Source organism: Pongo pygmaeus, chromosome 14, assembly GCF_028885625.2.
Source record: "Pongo pygmaeus isolate AG05252 chromosome 14, NHGRI_mPonPyg2-v2.0_pri, whole genome shotgun sequence".
Taxonomy (NCBI): Eukaryota; Metazoa; Chordata; class Mammalia; order Primates; family Hominidae; genus Pongo; species Pongo pygmaeus.
Genome location: NC_072387.2, coordinates 44,483,741 through 44,502,859, shown reverse-complemented (window position 1 = coordinate 44,502,859; position 19,119 = coordinate 44,483,741). Strand labels below are relative to the sequence as shown.

The window sequence follows — 19,119 nt, the reverse complement described above, 5'->3', positions numbered from 1 at the left end:
TGGCTAGCAACCTGCATAAAACCTGTTGTAGTTTTGATGGTGGTTATTTGTCCACATAGAAGTGGCGTGAAACATGCACACACTGATGAGTAGGATGTGGTTAGCAATCAGATGTTCTCAAATGCAAATGGCGGGAGTGGGAATGTGTTTCCTTTAAAAAACATTATTTTTCATCTATCGGAGATACATCGTCAGAATGTTTGAGGTAGAGTGGGCCCATCATAAATGTTTGAGTGAGTAAATTAGTTGGCAATGAAATATTTATCAGCTGCAGAAGCCTGGCCACCTAGGAGCAGAGTGGGTAACTGTTCTGCCTTTTCTGTGCTCCCAGAGATCTTTTCATCTATGGCTGTCAGACCACTTCCAAAGGGAACTCTGAGGAACAGTATCTGTCTGCATGATGCTGTGTGAGAAAAAAGTTCTGGAATCAAATAAGTTTGGGAAATACTGGATTTTTCTATCTCTTCTTTGACATCATGGTGTACATTAGAACATTAAGGGTTTTTAGAATTTAGAAACAAATATTTTCCAAATCTGTTTGGCTTTAGAACTCTCTTTTGCACAAAATGTATTAACCATCCACACTTTAGGAGAAATTGCTCTTTTGGGTTAATCGTTCACATTTGGGTGGAGATCATGACTTCGTCATTTCTGCCAGATGCTGGTTGGAACATGGTAGGCATTCAGTAAATACTTTCTGTAAATGAAATGTAAAATGAAAATGGCCGTAGGGGGTTGATTGAGATGATGCTAGAAGCAGCTATGGTGTCATGAAGGTAAAGAAGAACAGGATTGGGTTGGAGTCAGAGAGAGAGGAGTGAAATGGAGCGTGGGTTCTGAATTCAAACGGTCTGCTTTTAAACCAAGTAGACTATCAGAGCTTCTGACATCACTCTTGAAGCCCTTCAGTTTATCTTCCTCAGTGATTACAGCGTCCCTCTTAAATCCGCTGTGTTTTTAAGCTTTCAGGGGCAGACTAAACACTGACAACCATGGATAATACCTCATTCGTGCTTAATGTTGATTATCAAAGTGTTATAGAAATTCCATTTTAAAAACTTCAGCCAAGTGATTATTTAGAAATGAGACATTATTTGGAAAGACAGTCTAAAGCCCACACATCATTGCATTTGGGGACTCTAAATAATGCTGCGTTCTCTCAACTTATATTCTATGTCTTACAGCACATGTGATGTGTCAGAGTAGCATTCCCAGGGACTGACAAAAAAGCAGAACTCCAGAGGTGCCCACAGAGGAAACTGCAGACAAGTCAGAGAGTAGCGCATTATAAACACAGGGCCAAACAATCGAGCACTCCAGAGAGGCTTGTCTCTTGTCTTCAAATATCCAGGGGAAAATGCTATTACAACATCTATTTCATACAGCTCTGAATGGGTGCCTGCAACTGGCCATCTTATGATTCGTCCAAGTGGTCAAAGGAAATTGAAAATAGTTAGAAATCAGCAGTGTTCCTACTGTTGGTATTACACATAATGTGAACAAAATATTACATAGTCTATCCAAAGACAGAGAGCAAGATGCTTGAAAATTTTTCATTTTGATCACATTTACTTGCAAAAATGACATTTAGCTTTCTTAAAGTTCTCTTTGGAGAGTAAGTCGAGTAAATATCAAAAGGTTGCCTTAAAACTTGCCTTTTGCATGACAAGAAGAAGTTGGGTGGCCTGGGAGTTTTAGAGTTTGAGAGAGCTTGGGTGGTGGGCATACACTTACCATAATCTCTCTAAGCCTAAGCAATAGCTTAATTTATTTATTATTATTTTTAAAAGAGTTTCATTTTTCTTTCAACTAGAGGTAGAATGGGTTTAAAGGAGGTGATGTTCATATCATGAGAGAAATATTTTTCTTCGGTGATTATCAGGTGTATATGACGGCATCAATTACTAAACATATTTGTTGTTAAAACCATATGCTGACTTGTGTTGCTATCAAAGAGTATTACATTCTGAAGAGGAAAGGAGCGCTGCACCTACTCTATTATGGAAACAAAGGGCTCTTACCTCAGAGCCTGTTGATATATCAAGTAATAAATGTGACAGTTACTGGTTCTGTTTTCCTTATCCTGTTTTCCTGCAGAACTGAAATGGAACATGTTTCTTACTAGTAACAGATGCTCGAACCCCTCTTTTGAAATTCCTCTGTGGAAGCTGCCCTGTTGATTCCATTAGGTGGGAAGGGGCTTTATGCAGATGTCTGCTCGTGGGGTTGCATTGTTGTAATTGCTGTTCTACCACCTTGCTGATGCCATGCTTTTCTCTTGTAGGTGATGTGCCTTCAGGACTTTTTTGGTGATGATGACATTTTTATTGCATGTGGACCGGAGAAGTTCCGTTACCAGGATGATTTCTTGCTAGATGAAAGTGGTAAGGAAAAAAAAAGTTCAAAACCAGGGGAAATTTGAGGCAGCTTTCGAAAATGAGCTGCATCAGGCCAAGATTATGTCAATTCCAAAGCTACCAAATCAGTTTCAGATCCTCACCCAGCGTGTCTTTTCCATATCTTGAATTTCTTTGATTTTTTTTTAAATATGGAAAACAGATGAAATGAGAATTGGAAAAGTTAAATCATTTGGAAGAATAAATAACTAATGTCTAATTTGTAACCACTTAATAATTAAATTGATGTTATGTAGAAAATGGTGGTGTGGAATTCTACATTTTTAATTATTTTTTTTTCACAATTTTTAGCTGAGGGATTTGTCATCATAAAATTATTTGGGATGTTTCTAGGCTCAACTTTCAGGTGGCTTCCTTTAATTCCTAACCAGGCAAGTGGTTAGCTTTCCCTTTTTCTTTTAAATACTGTAGAATTCATGTGTCATTAGCATCTGTGAGGTATCAGAAAAGAGAAGTTAGCTTCCTTCCATTAACAAACTAAATGTGCTACTCTGTAACTGATAAAGAGGGGATGGTTATAAAGAGGGAAATACATGTCTTAGGAAATGAATATGAAATGTTGTGACTTTAAGAATGGTATTTTTGACACTATTAATCATCTGAGAATCTTAGCACTATCACAGGTAAGATTATTGTACCAAACAAAGATTATTGTAGCCCTTCCTTGATAATATTACTCTAATTTAATTAGGGGAGTATTGCATATTTACTGACAACTCAAATTCTGCGTAGTTGGAAATGCTTTTTGAAATGATAATGAATTTTTTGCTTAAATGAATGCAGAAAAACAAATCAGTGAGCTTTTGAAATAGTGGCTGAGCAACACTTGAGCACTAACAATAATGGGGAAAGTGATGTGATGTAGTGGTCTCACTCCAACACTGCAGATGTGTGTTAATGCATAGCATCTATATTATATGCATATATACATATTATCAGTTGTATGCACTTAGGAACTACAATTCTTTCATTTAAAAATGACTTAGAGGTTGGGCATGGTGCCTCACACCTGTAACCCCAGCACTTTGGGAGGCCAAGGTGGGCAGACCATTTAAGCTTAGGAGTTTGAGACTAGCCTGGGCAACATGGCGCAACCCTGTCTCTACAAAAATTAGCTGGGCATGGTGGTGCACGCCTGCAGTCCTAGCTGTTCGGGAGGCTGAGGTGGACGGATCATCTAAGCCCAGGAAAGTCAAGGGTGCAGTGAGCCCTGATTGTGCCACTGTACTTGGCCTGGGCAATAGAGCAAGACCCTGTCCCCCCAAAAAATGACTCAGGGTGTGTAGGGAGGGATAAGAATTTTTAAAATTGCCCCTTTCTCATGAAAACTTCAAATGCCCAATAAGAATATAAATAGATGTGTCATTTGAAGAGATTTATATTGGTTCAAGGACCATAACTAGACAAGTGGTTTGGCATCCCTTTTTCTCTAAATAAGTTGACTCAAATACATTCCATCTTTATTTCTGATCTATGTGCCCTTTGAGGCACAGATTTTTGTAAATATATCACAAATATAGTGTCCTCAGGGAAGGGCTCCCCCACACCACCATTTTAAGAACAGCTTTGCCATTGTGTGTAGAACAGGTGAAAGTCAAGAGTCAGACAGAAGAGTTGACAGCACGGTTTTGAGAAAAATAAACTGCCCTGACTTTCCATTTAAAGAAAATAGCTGCTTGTGATAGAATGGTTTGGGAGACCAGATGCATTCTGAAATGAAAGTCTGTTTGTTGCTTTGATATAGAAAACAGCCTGTCAAACTCGACCTGGAATACATCTCTTTTTCAAACCAGCAAGCAGAGTTGGCCACAGCTTCCAAACTCTGGGGTCTCTATCTAGGCCCCAGACGGACTTGGGGCCCCTTCTCCCTGCTGGCCGGGCTGGGTGAGCTCACACAGCTGGGCTTCCCCTCCGCAACAGCCAATGCGCTCTCCATCCAGGATGCCGCAGCTACTCCCGTGCACCTGCTATGACCAGTGGGTAGACTTTCTGAGAAGTACAACAGGAAAATGCCAGAAATTCCATAATAGAGTAGGTGCACTGCCCCTTTCCTCTTGCTATTTCCCCCTTAGAATTATTTCTCAATGCCCACAGGCTGGGCGCAGTGGCTCACGCCTGTAAACCCAGGACTTTGGGAGGCCGAGGCGGGCGGATCACCTGAGGTTGGGAGTTCGAGACCAGCCTGACCAACATGGAGAAACCCCGTCTCTACTAAAAATACAAAATTAGCCAGGCATGGTGGTGCATGCCTGTAATCCCAGCTACTCAGGAGGCTTAGGCGGGAGAATGGCTTGAGCCTGGGAGGCGGAGGTTGCGGTGAACCGAGATCGCACACTTGCACTCCAGCCTGGGTAACAAGAGCAAAACTCTGTCTCAAATAAATAAATAAACAAATAATTAAATAAAAATAAAAAAGAATGCACACAGATTATATACAGAGATATGCACACAAGGGCTCACATGCAAACACACACACACACACACACACCCCAGGACACCTTCTCCATCTTTTGTGGTTTGACCTTGTGAAGGACCACTTCAGACTACTTAGCTGAGAACTTCACATCCCTTCCCTGGATGAATAATACCCTAACCCTTTCTTGGTGTGAAATACATTTGCTGAGTAACGATGTCCTCCCCCATTCCAAAAGAAACACATGGCTATCGAAGGAAAGGGGCTCAAATAGAAAAACAATCTAAATTGAGATTTTACTTCCTTGGATGAACTTACCCCGAGACTAAATTCACACATTGACAACTGCAATTTTCCTGTTGCTTGTACAGCATGTTCTAGCGCTAATGTATTAACATTTGAATCTTTTTTTAAGTGCTCCGAGCATGATTTAGCCCAGCTTATCTGTACTTGCTAAATGGTATTTGCACATCGATGCTTCATTTGGCCTTTTCCATAGTAGCTTCCTTAAAGGGTGTCAGCGGTGGGTACAGACATCTTCAGAATTACTACTCTTGCCCTGCGCAGGGCTGTGCTTCATTTAAAGGCGCCAAGAAGTGGCATTTTGCCACAAGGCGGCACTTTTATTTTAACTTTCCAAATTAACCTGGCTCCCAGTGAGTTCAGGATTTAGCAATAATACATCCCTCTAATTACTGCTAGGAAATCTCCTAAGGATGTCTCTTAAGGTCCATCCCGGGAGGAGATTTGCCATTGTAGATGAGTATTTCATGGGGCCACATTGGAGCCAGATTAATATAGGAAGCTGCCAGGGAGACTCCTTCCTCCCCTAAGTTTGCACATTCAGAAAATAACACCTTCCTTGTTCTGGTTCAGAATGTAACCATTTTAGCAATATCGTCATCAATCAGTAGAATCTTAGCACCTTGGAGATGGTGGCTAGAGCACTATAGATAGAGACAAACAGAGAGGCCAGCAGATCCTTCCCTTGCTGTCTAATTTAGAATGATGAAACAGAGGCAGGGAAAATGTCACATTGGAGACAGGAAGCTCAACATGGTTTTGCTTCTATGTTGATGACAAATGGACGAATTTGTTATCCGTTGCCATTTAAAAGTGATAGGGTTTTGTTGAGAAAAGATCACCCCATGCTTGGGAGGGATAGTGAACTCCTCAGGGATGAGCCTGACGCTGGATATCAATTCTTGTCCAACCTGCCGGCCTCAAAGCAAGTACCCCCACTCTGCTTGCCTAGTTCCTTCACCCATTCATTCCAGTGCCATCCAGAGCCTCACCTTGGCCAGGCCTGCTGCTTGCTCGGGAGTCCAGATACCTGTCATTCTCTCTTTCAGCTTTTCTCAGATTTTTCTGTTTTTTTATCAACTAGTTCCTAAGTGCTCTTGATTCTGATGTTAATAGGCATTACCTTCAATGTCTATTGTTTTGCTTAGATGCTGAATTAATTTCCTAGGGCTGCTATAACAAAGTACCACAAACTGGGTGAATTAAAACAACAGAAATCTGGTGGCTCACAGTTCTGAAGGCAAGAAGTCCAAAATCAAGGTACTGGCAGGGCTGTGCTCCCTCTGAAGGCTCTAGGGAAGAATCCTTCCTCATCTCTTCCAAATTTCTGGTGGCTGCCAGCAATCCTTGGCTTGTGGCAGCATCATCACTCCAGTCTCCACCTCCATCTTCATGTAACCTTCTCCCCTGCATTTCAGTAGAATTTCCCTCTTCTCATAAGGACACCAGTTATTGGATTAGGACCCACTCACATTCAGTATGACCTCATCTTAGCTTGGTAACATCTACAAAGACTCTATTTCCAAATAAGATTCATTCAAAGGTACCAGGATTCAGACTGGAACATATTTTTTGGGGAACAAAATTCAACCTAAAAAAGACATTGGTGGGAGCTGTTCAAATTTTATTTGAACTTGGATTATAAGTAAACTAATGTTTATTTATTTGTTTGGAACTGTCCTTAGATATTTACCGTTATAGCATTATATTTGTTAGTAGAATACATCAACAACAGAGCTGTGGCTGCCCCTCATCTGACCCTTCACACTTAGGGTTTCTTACCTCGTGGATCAGAGGAATGCTGTCAGACAGTCTGAGAATTTCAACAGTGCATTTGACAGAGCCCCTCTTGAAATCCCTTGGACTAAGATAAAAATATATAGTAAATGATATAGGTGGCTGTATTTTTAATTGATTTATCTTCTCTGTCCAAAAGGTACTGATTTATAGGCTGATGTCAAATGTGCCGGAGGAGATCTCTATTAGGATTGTCCCATCAGGCCCCTTAAGGAAGGGATTGTGTTTGTTTGCTGAGAGTGAACAGGTTTCACACCACAAGGTTCTGCTTTGGACTTGATATGGTTTAGCATGGTTAGAAGTGTCCTTTTGAGGCCAGGCGCAGTGACTCATGCCTGTAATCTCAGCACTTTGGGAGGCCAAGGCGGGTGGATCACGAGGTCAGTAGAATCACGAAGTCAGGAGATCAAGACCATCCTGGTTAACACGGTGAAACCCGTCTCTACTAAAAATAAAAAAAATTAGCTGGGTGTGGTGGCACACACCTGTAGTCCCAGCTACTCGGGAGGCTGAGGCAGGAGAATCACTTGAACCCGGGAGGCAGAGGTTGCAGTGAGCCGAGATCACACCACTGCACTCCAGCCTAGGCAACAAAGCAAGACTCCGTCTCAAAAAACAAAACAAAAAAAGTGTCCCTTAGAGAACATTAAAGCTGTGTGGATTCAAACCATCTGGGAGGAGAGCTGATGTGGTCAAAGGTAGAATGAGGATCCGAAAAGGTTCTAACAGGGTGGATTGTATCTAACAAGATAAAATTTAATTCATATAAACAAAAAGAAGAGCTCTAGGGTGTGAAAGAAAGAAAGAAAAAAGCCAGCCTTGCAAGCTTACTTAGGAGCAATGTCGTTTTCACAGCAGCACGTGTGAAATTTACTTTTACTTGACTGCAGGATTAGTATGAGATGTTATGTGATATGGGTCATTTGTGTGTGGATTGTACGGGTATCATATTCTATACTGTAAAATGTTTTTGCCCCTCTGATTGAAGATGGTAAATGTGAACTGAAACAAAACATTAAAATTAAAAAATATATCATTTAATATTCATAAAACTAAGTAACTGTAGAAGAAATGTAAATATGCTTTCAGATTTTTGTATGTTTGTAGTGTTTATAATTCTGAAGTCATTAAAGCTCAAAACTGCAGGAAGACTTTTGAGACACAGCATGAGTGTGCGTATGTGTGTGCGTGTGTGTATGCCCGTGCACACGTGTGTGTGCCCATGCACGTGTGTGCATGTGTAGTGCCCGATCTCTGGGAAATACCAGTTCTGCTTCCTGCACCAGACAGACGCGCCTGTAGTCCAGTATTGTTCTTCCTGGGTATGTGATTCTAGAATGGACATTTCCTCAGCTTCTCTTATGGATCACCGTGGTGTTGGGTACCCAAGATCTGCTTGGTAAATATTTCTAGAAATATTCTATCCTAACCATTTTCCTGGGACTCATGTCCCGAGTAAGACAGAAGCTGTATCAGGCACCATTCACCACGGGGTTCTGATCGCTTTCCCTAATTCTGGGTGATAAGAAAATATGGCTAGAACCTATTAGGTTGGTGCAAAAGTAATCACGGCTTCTGCCATTAAAAGTAATGGCAAAAAAAAAGTGATTATTTTTGCACCAACCTAATAGAATAGTAGGAACAGTATTGGAATAGTGGGATTGTGTTGAGAAGACACAGTCTCTTCCAGGCTGTATGTCCTACTTTCTGTGTGGTCTCTACATCTCCAAGCCTGCTTCCTATTCCCTGAAACACATTTTTTTCCTGAGTTGTAATGGACCTCAAATGAGACAATAAATGTCAAAGCACATTCGAAACTGTGTTCCTTATTACCCAGTGAACGATGCTGGGGAATGACACCTCAGCTGAAATATACCTCCTAGTAGATTGCAGCTGGACTCAGCCATATAGCTTCATTTGTGGGGCTTAATTGGAGGCAGATGACATCAAGATCTGCTTTTGGTGCTCTTTGGAACCAGAAAGCGATTACTACTGCTTTCTTCCACTCCTAACTTTTGTTGCTGTGGTGGAGGTGAGAGGGAATTAAGGCTCCTTTGAAGATATCCACTCTTCTCTGGAGGGAATCTCTAGAAGATTAAACTAAACCACATGTAGAAGAACCAATCAGACTTCTAAAAGTGACAGTGTTCAGGAGTCCCAGCCCTTGGTAAATGCTTCCCTCTCTCCGTGCCCGTGTTGATTTGGGTTAAAGAGACCTGATGGCCCTGCTGCTTTGTCCTGAGGCTGGTGATGCTAGGAAACCAGAAGGTTAATGGAAACACTGGAAGATGCTCACAGTTAGGACAGAGGCCACACCTCCTCACAAACTAGTTTTTGAGCTACTGCTAACAAAATCCATCCATTCTTTCACTCATGCAGTCATTTATTCAATAAGCTAACTTACTATGTACTAGGCAGTGTGCTAAGCTCAAGTACCTGCAGACAGTAACACTTAGATCAGATGTGACCCTTCATACTGACTTATTTTTTATTTTTTATTTTTTTTTGAGACGGACTCTTGCTATGTTACCCAGGCTGGAGTGCAGTGGCGTGATCTCGGCTCACTGCAACCTCCACCTCCCAGGTTCAAGCGATTCTGCTGCCTCATCCTCCCGAGTAGCTGGGACTACAGGCACATGCCGTGCCTGGCTAGTTTTTATATTTTTAGTAGAGACGGGGTATTGCCATGTTGGCCAGGCTGTCCATACTGACTTTTAATATTGTTTATGTGTAAAGATGTCAGGGGATCTTAGGTGCTGAACTTTGATCCAGAATATTAAATATTGCATATTATTCTAGTGGCTTTTATCTCTTAGGAAACATACTGTGGTAAAATGACTAGTGACTTACAATAGACAGACAACTCTTTGAAAATCTAAATTTTAATTGGATTATAAGGCCAGTTTATATTGCATCTGTGGGCAGATTTATTTGAGATGGATGGTATGTGTTGGTGCTGGCATATTTTATCGTTTCAATAGATGTTAATTCTAGGAATATACAGTTTTTATTTTAAAGAAACAGTATAGGGCTGGGCATGGTAGCTCATGCCTGTGATCCCAACAGTTTGGGAGCTGAGGCAGGTGGATCACTTGAGCTCAGGAGTTCGAGACCAACCTGGGCAATATGGTGAAACCCCATCTCTACAAAAAATTAGCCGGGCATGGTGGAGCGCACCTGTGGTCCCAGCTACTTGGCAGGCTGAGGTGGGACGATCGCTTGAGCCCCAGAGGTCGAGGCTGCAGTGAGCTGAGATTGCACCACTGCCCTCCTGCCTGGGCGAAAGAGCGAGATTCTGTCTCAGAAAACAAACAAACAAAAGCCAAACAACTGAAAACTAATATAGCTATCTTGTTGAATAATTCTAAGTTTTTGTGGCTCTTCATTGTCTTATGAGAAAAGGATATAAAATCTGGTATGATCATTCCCGATTGCATTGATTTGTAGAATTCAGCCTGATGTCTGAAATAGAGGGTTTGGGAGCTTTTGTCTGTTTTGTGTTCCGAATACAGGGCACATTGGCTAACGTGCTTTGCTCTCCTCGGCAAGTTCCCATTTGCCTCCAAGCAGTGGAAAGGCCACAGGGGTTTCTGGAGACTTTCCCAATCATAGCTACCTTTTAGCTTATGCATAAATATGAAATGTCCCAGAACACAGTGATTGTTCCAATTTAATCAACAGCCAAACTATGGATACATATAGAGTACTGTACCTTGGAGACAGACTCTAACTTAAGCTCAAGCTAGTTCCTTCACTACAAACAGATAGTTTTCTACTTAGAAAATCAAGGCACTGTATAATATCTGCAATCTTTTCTTTACATTTTCTCTTCCGGTCCTCACAGGCCTTCCTTTTTATTGTATTCAGTAACAGTGACATGAATTTTTGATGTGGAAAACTCTACAAAACATAGCATTGTATGTGAATCCTGGACACTAAAGGTCTTGGAGGTTATCAGCTTCCCCTCCCCTTTGATGCAGAAACCCTCTCCACAGCATCCAACAGTTGCTCCTCCATCCCCAGCTGGAACCCTTTGTTGATGATGGGGTGCAAATTTAGAAAAAGGCCAATTCCGCTGTCCACTAGGGCTTTTTTTTTTTTCGAGACAGAGTCTCACTCTGTCACCAAGGCTGGAGTGCAGTGGCGCGATCTTGGCTCACTGAAACCTCTGCCTCCCGGGTTCAAGCGATTCTCCTTCCTCAGCCTCCTGAGTAGCTGGGACTACAGGCACGTGCCATCATGCCTGGCTAATTTTTTGAATTTTTAGTAGAGACGGGGTTTCACCGTGTTAGCTAGGATGGTCTCCATCTCCTGACCTCGTGATCTGCCCGCTTCAGCCTCCCAAAGTGCTGGGATTACAGTTGTGAGGCACTGCGCCCGGCCTAGTGCTCATTTTTGACAAGTTACTGAGCCCAAATTAATGTCTCCCCAGCTTGCACATAGTCCTCCTAGTTCTGGTCTCCAGAGTAACAAATACCACCCACTACCCTCATTCTAAGGGGAGCTTCCCTCCTACCTCTTCCCTATGGTCAAAGTCACTCACTGTAAACTCTGTTATTTCTTATCCTTCTGGACCAAAATGACGTATATCTTTCCTCATCTTCTCTTCTGCTTTCCTCAACTTTCCAAAAAATGAAGTCTCCTTTCTTTTCTAAAAATCAATGATAGTCCCTTGTCTTTGTCTTCTCTTTCTCTTTGTGACCTTGCCTTGTCAGTGTTCTGTTCCTACTGTTTTGGGGATTTGTTGTTTTACCCTACCTATAGTCTCTTTTCTTTCAGCCCACAGCCAGGCCCAGATTCCTCCTATCCTAAAAGAGCCTCCAGTCATCTCCGTCATCTCACCAGACCACATTACCTTTCTTTCTCTGCCAAACTGCTAAAAAATAGTAATAAATAATGACTGTCCTTGAAGCCTCCACTTCTTCAACCTGATCATTTGTTATACCATTGGGTGACTGGTACATGGAACACACAAGAATTATGGGGTTTTATCAGTTTTTTAAAAAAACTGTCTTCCCCCATCCGTTGAGGTTTATGTAAGGCTGGAAGTTCCTTTCTTGGCACTGGATGGCACCTCAGAAATCCCAAGATTTTTCTGGTCTCTCCTAAGATAGTAAAAAAGTCTGTGGACTCTTCTAGATGAAAATTGCCATCATCATATCTAGTCCTACATGATAGTCATTCAAAACTGGAGTTCCATTTCCACACCTAGCTAGAGCCCAATGTAGCATGTGGTGAGTCCCCTACTCTGCAGGACAAGGGGAGGGTTGATGACTTCTCTCCTGCTCACTCCCTCCTCCCCACTGTTTTGATCCCTCCAGGATTGGAATGGGGATGAGGTGGGTGGGGCAGGGTGATGAGAAAGGAGAGGTAGAAAGTCCTTACTTGACTATTCTGTTGTAGGGTAGCCTCAAACTCTCTCGGCCAAGAACTGTGATTTAAAACTAACTTTTTGGGACTGGGTGTGGTGGCTCACGCCTGTAATCCCAGCACTTTGAGAGGCCGAGGTGGGCGGATCACGAGGTCAGGTGATCGAGACCATTCTGGCTAACACGATGAAATGCCGTTTCTACTAAAAATACAAAAAAAAAATAGCTGGGCATGGTGGTGGGCGCCTGTATTCCCAGCTACTTGGGAGGCTGAGGCAGGAGAATGGTGTGAACCCGGGAGGCAGAGCTTGCAGTGAGTGGAGATCGTGCCACTGCATTCCAGCCTGGGCAACAGAGTGAGACTCCGTCTCAAAAAAAAAAAAAAAAAAAAAAAAAGCTAACTTTTCTTTTGGGTGTTTTAATGGGTTCTTCAGGGACTCTCACTGCGAACATTCTGCTCTTCTTTATTGATGTGGTTGATTCAGTTTCTTCCAGCTTTGGCTGAGTCTCTCTCAGTCCCTGCTTTCCAAAGCCCTCCCTATTGGCCTCAGATGCTCCTCTTGGGAAGAATTTAAATTAGTTCCACGCCAACTTGTGCCCTCAAATCCATCAGAACACTCATGCAACCTTTACCTCCAACAACAGGCCATCCAGTACAACAAAGCTTCCTTCAGTTTTCTGCCAGAGGCTCTCGGGTGAAAGTCAAACACATAAATACCAGTCTGTTATTTCCCTCTGTCCACAGAGGACACTGATCAAGCACTTACAATCTTCCAGTAAAACCCCTATTGAGGTGAAGGGGAGCATCGCCCCTCTTTTGGAATGATGGAATTCACAGCAAGGCTCTCTCTTAAAGAATCCTTCTCGTAGATCTGCTTTCTGTCTAGTAACTTAAGCCTTTTATATCCTCAAAGTGAGTAAGAAGACTAGGGTCTAGAACTGTTTATATCTGCTTTGAAATTTCTGGAATAGGATCTGTCTCACAATTCACTTTGGTATCTGATACACATCTCCTTGGAGTCTGGGTGAAATTTTCATTTTCAATCCTATTACATTTGCAACTGGCTTCTATGCCTAACATATGTAGTAGTTCCACTAAGCAAGGATAATCTTCAAAGCACTATATTCAATGTTCCATATTTTTCTTTTCTTCTTTATCCTTCTTGACTTCTTAGTAGCATTTGACATTTTTGATGATTCCCTCCTTGCCCCTTGACCCTTCATAGTGTCTTGCTGTCTTGGTCTTTTGCCTGTCCCCCTTTGAATATTCTTAAGCTCCTTTCAGGTTTGCTTTTCTGTCATATATCCCTTAATAATTGTTCCCTAAGATTCATTCATTTTTTTAAACTTAATTACTCTCTATTCCTAGCCAAGTTCATCTACTTTAATGGCTTCAGCAATGATGGTTCTGGTAGACAGTGGTGGTGACAAATGGCAACCAGATGGTATGCAATAAGCAAAGCCTTTGAAGTATGTATAATTTTCCCAAATTTACAATTAAGGAAATTAAGGCTTGGAGATGATAAATAATTTGTTCAAGGCCACACAGCTAGTATTAAAAGCAGAGGTCAAATCCAAGTTTGTTTTTATTTGACAATACATACTTAATCTTTAAATGTACCTCCTTTGAGATATACATCTCTAACCGTGACTCCTCTCAGGAGCTCCAGAACCACATTTCCAACTTTCTCTTATGAACTTCCCTGTGACTATTGCACAACCACCTGAAATTCAACACATCCCACAACTGAACTCATCATCTACCTGGTCAGCTTCATTTCTTGTTCTGTGTTTCCTGGATGAGCTCATGGTATCAGCATTCTCAGCACCAAGGTTGCAAAACATGGAGTCGTCTTTTACTCACCTCTCACTTTTACTCCCCATAGCCCATCTGTCCCCCTCCTTTCCAATGCTACTGCTGTTATCTTAGGTCAGTTCCTCATCATCTCCCACTTAGACTCATGAAGATGCTTGAACTTTCCATCCTAGTTGCAGCTTTTCATCTTTCCACACCATGTTTGAACCCGATTAATCCTCCTGAATTGACTTACCTAGCCCTCCACTGCCTACAGACTCCTTGGCATGCTATTCTAGGGTAGTTGTAGTCTGACTGGGTTATATCTTTCTAGCTGTTCTCACCCTTTATTCCTCCTCTGCCCTCCAACCACAGTATTATTTGTTGGTCTCCCAAAAGCTATTTATTTTCTAAATATCTGCTTTTACTCATATTGTCTCATTCATATGGAATGCTCTTTTTCCTCTTCTCCTTCCTCACCTACCAAACTCCATCTTGTCCTTTGAGGTTCAAGTCAAACATCACCATCCTTGTAAAGCCTTTCTCCATCTACTAGGTTTCAATCAGTTACTGATTTCTCATTCTTTTTCCAGCTCTTTGCTCTTTATTATACCATTGTTCTTCATTCTGCTGTGTGTTCTGGGATTTTTTTTTTAAATGCATCTAGCTTATGAATAATAATCATGTTTAATTATCAGGAAACCTCTGCAGTGTTGCTTTACAATAATGAAAGCCATGTTAGGAGAAGTTGAGAAACTGTCCCAGATCACTGTATTAATCAGGATTCTCAACAGAAACAGAACCAATAGGATACACAAACACACACACACACAGACATACTGATATGGTTTGGTTCTGTGTCCCCACCCAAATCTCATCTTGAATTGCACTCCCATAATTCCCACATGTTGTGGGAGGGACCCAGTGGGAGATAATTGAATCATGGGTGCAGTTTCCCCGATACTGCTCTCATGGTAGTGAATAAGTCTCATAAGATCTGATGGTTTTACCAGGGGTTTCTGCTTTTGTGTCTTCTTCACTCTCTCTTTGCCTGCTGCCTTCCATGTAAGACATTACTTGCTCCTCCTTGCCTTCTGCCATGATTGTGAGGCTTCCCCAGCAGCGTGGAACTATAAGTCCAATTAAACCTCTTTCTTTTGTAAATTGCCCAGTCTCAGGTATATCTTCATCAGCAGCATGAAAATGGACTAATACAGTAAATTGGTACCAGTAGAGTGGGGCGCTGCTAAGAAGATACCCAAAAATGTGGAAGCAGCTTTGAAATTGGGTAACAGGCAGAGGTTGGAACAGTTTGGAGGGCTCAGAAGACAGGAAAATGTGGGAAAGTTTGGTGATAGCGATATGGACAATAAGGTCCAGGCTGAGGTAGTCTCATATGTAGATGAGGAACTTGTTATGAACTGGAGCAAAGGTGATCTTGTTATGTTTTAGCAGAGACTGACAGCATTTTGCCCCTGACCTAGAGATTTACAGAGCTTTGAACTTGAGAGAGATGATTTAGGGTAGCTGGCGGAAGAAATTTCTAAGCAGCAAAGCATTCAAGAAGTGACTTAGGGGCTGTTAAAAGCACTTAAAAGGGAAACAGAGCATAAAAGTTTGAAAAATTTGCAGCCTGACAATGTGATAGAAAAGGAAATATCATTTTCTGAGGAGAAATTCAAGCCAGCTGCAGAAATTTGCATAAGTAACAAGCAGCCAAATTTTAATCCCCAAGACAATGGGGAAAATGTCTCCAGGGCATGTCAGAGGTCTTTCCAGCAGCCCCTCCCATCACAAGCCTGGAGGCCTAGGAGGAAAAAGGGGTTTTGTGGTCCGGGCCCAGGGTCCCTGAGCTGTGTGTAGCCTAGGGACTTGGTGCCCTGTGTCCCAGCCACTCTAGCCATGGCTGAAAGGGGTAATGTAGAGCTCAGGCCATGGCTTCAGATGGTGCAAGCCCCAAGCCTTGGCAGCTTCCACATGGTGTTGAGCCTGCGGGTGCACATAAGTCAAGAATTGGGGTTTGGGAACTTCTGCCAAGATGTCAGAGGGTGTATGGAAATGCCTGGGTGCCCAGGCACAAGTTTACCACAGGAGCAGGGCTCTCATGGAGAACCTCTGCTAGGGCAATGCAGAAGGGAAATGTGGGGTCAGAGCCCTCACACAGAGTCCTTACTGTGGCACTGCCTAGTGGAGCTGTGAGAAGAGGGCCACTGTCCTCCAGGCCCCAGAATGGTGGTAGATCTGCCAACAGCTTGCACCATGCACCTGGAAAAGCCACAGACACTCAATGCCAGTCCGTGAAAGCAGCTGGGAGGGAAGCTGTACCTTGCAAAGCCACAGGGCCAGAGCTGCCTAAAACCATGGGAACTCACCTCTTGCATCAGCATGGCCTAGATGTGAGACATGAAGTCAAAGGAGATCATTTTGGAGCTTTAAGATTTTACTGTCCCACTGGATTTTGGACTTGCTTGGGCCCTCTAGCCCCTCTGTTTTGGCCAATTTTTCCCATTTGGAATTGTTGTATTTACCCAGTGCCTGTACCCCCATTGTATCTAGGAAATAACTAGCTTACTTTTGATTTTACACACTCATAGGCAGAAGGGACTTGCCTTGTCTCAGATGAGACTTTGGACTGTGGACTTTTGAGTTAAGGCTGAAATGAGTTAAGACTTTGGGGGACTGTTGGGAAGGCATGATAGGTTTTGAAATGTGAGGACATGAGATTTGGCAGTGGCCAAGGGCAGAATGATAGGGATTGGCCCTGTGTCCCCACCCAAATCTCATCTTGAATTGTACTCCCATAATTCCTACATGTTGTGGGAGGGACCCGGTGGTTGGTAGTTGAATCATGGGGGAGGTTTCCCACATACTGTTCTCATGGTAGTGAATAAGTCTCATGAGATCTGATGCTTTTATTGGGGATTTCCACTTTTGCATCTTCCTCACTCTCTCTTTGCCTGCTGCCATCCATATAAGACGTTACTTGCTCCTCCTTGCCTTCTGCCATGATTGTGAGGCTTCCCCAGCCATGTGGAACTGTAAGTCCAATTAAACCTCTTTCTTTTGTAAATTGCCCAGTCTCACATATATCTTTGTCAACAATGTGAAAATGGACTAATACACATACACACACAGAAATAGATGAAAGATATACTTAGGAGGAATTGACTTGTGTTATTATGGAGGCTGAGAAGTCCCACAACCTGTGGTTTATAAGCTGGTGACCCAGGACAGCCAGTGGTATAGTTCAGTCTGAGAATAAGGACCTGAGACCTGGAGGAACCAATGATGAAAGTCCCAGTCCAAGGTCAGGAGAAGATGAAATGAGATGTTCCAGTTCAAGCAGTGAGACAGAAGGAAAAAGGTGAATTTCTCCTTCATCTAACTTTTGTTCTGTTCAGGCTTTCATGGATTGGATGAGGCCCACCTACGTTGGAGAGGGTAGTCTACTTTACGGAGTCCACTGATTCTGATGCTAATTTCACCCCGAAGCATCCTCACAGACACACCCCAAAATAATGTTTAATCTGGGCACCCTGTGACCCATTCAATTTGACACATAAAATTAACCATCACAGTTACCTACCCAGTGGGTAACAGAGTTGGAATTAAAACTGAGGATCCCGGACACTTTGTACTTTATCTTACTTCATTGTAAGTGCCTTGAGATTGGTCCTGTGTGTCATTAAAACATATATCCCACAGTACATATCAGGGTACCATGAATGTAGTAAGGGCTCAGGAAATATTAGCTGAATTATTGGATGCAGAAGGAATCTATTCCATCTGTCAGTCTTCAGATGCTGAGGCCTATAGCCTGGTACTTCCCAAAGGCTTCTTTTCCCGACAAAGTTTCCTCAGCTATTTCTTTTAAGACTACCCTACTATCCTGGTTACACTTCTCTTGATATCCAATACTAGATATTGATCAGCAATATCCTCCCTAAAATGGCACCTAGAACAGAACATAGTATTCCTTGGGGGCTTCAAAGAGCATTGAGAATATAAACTTATTTGATAGAGGCAACAAACTTGTCCAAATACAGCCTAAGAGTGATTAAGGTTTCTTTTAACAATTGCCAAACAATGCAAGCTCATGGTTAGCTTTTGGCCAGCTGAACTCTCTGGGGCTTTCTGACGTGATGTCAAGCCAGCTTCTACTTGTTTAATTGAATATTTGAACCTCCTTGCAGTGCTTTAATTGTATTCGTGCCAGATAGCATCTTATTAATTTTAGTCATTAATTCTGGCCATTTAAGAACTTTAAGCATCCAAATTCTGCTTGAGGATAAACAATAGCAGAGAGTTGAAATGAGGTCTGATTTCCAGGCCCTTGTTTTTCCCAACTGAGTCATGCTGCTAGAGGCCTGCCTAGCCAAAGACCAACAGCATAGCTGCCTAGAAACTCTGATAAAATGAAAAGAAATGAAAAGGCATGGTAACACTCACGTTTCCTTGTGGGAAACAATGGTAAGGGAGCCTCAGATTCAATGCCCAGCTTTGTCAGGGTGATTGTCTGCAGCTGGTTAACAAACAGTTAAAAGATAAATGTAAACACATTAAAATGTTAAAGAGTTTATTTAAACAGACAGCAATTCATGAATTGGGCAGCACCAAACCAAAAGCTGTTTGGCCTCCAACAGAGTGACATGAGAAGCGGCTTTTATAAGGTGAACATTGACTCAAGGCAAAGAAAATGTTTGACTTATTAAAGTGGAGCAGTAGCCTTATTTAGGTTATTCCAGTGGAAAGTCCCTGGTTAAAGATTGGTTAGCAGTTTCTGATGGGTTATGCTTAAGTTTCATTTTACCTTTCACACTGAGTTGTATTTCAGCTTGCTTATGTAGGAAGCCAAGATGCTGGAATCATCTCAGTCTAATGGGGTCCCAATTAATTTCTTTTGTTTTTGTTTTGTTTTGTTTTGTTTGAGATGGAGTCTTGCTCTATCATCCAGGCTGGAGTGCAGTGACGTGATCTCAGCTCACTGCAACCTCCTCTCCTGGGTTCAAATGATTCTTCTGCCTC

At 42.3% G+C, this 19,119-nt stretch overlaps 1 protein-coding gene across 4 annotated transcripts in view; it reads left to right on the top strand.

Annotated features, from left to right (window-relative positions):
• The window catches only part of DCLK1 (doublecortin like kinase 1), a 351,269-nt gene that overhangs the window by 171,789 nt on the left and 160,361 nt on the right, over positions 1–19,119 (top strand). For all 4 annotated transcript variants that reach the window (XM_054446408.2, XM_054446409.2, XM_054446413.2 and 1 more), the window contains exon 4: positions 2,285–2,384. In XM_054446408.2, the coding sequence (XP_054302383.1) occupies positions 2,285–2,384 (100 nt within the window). The remainder of the gene's footprint in view (positions 1–2,284; positions 2,385–19,119) is intronic.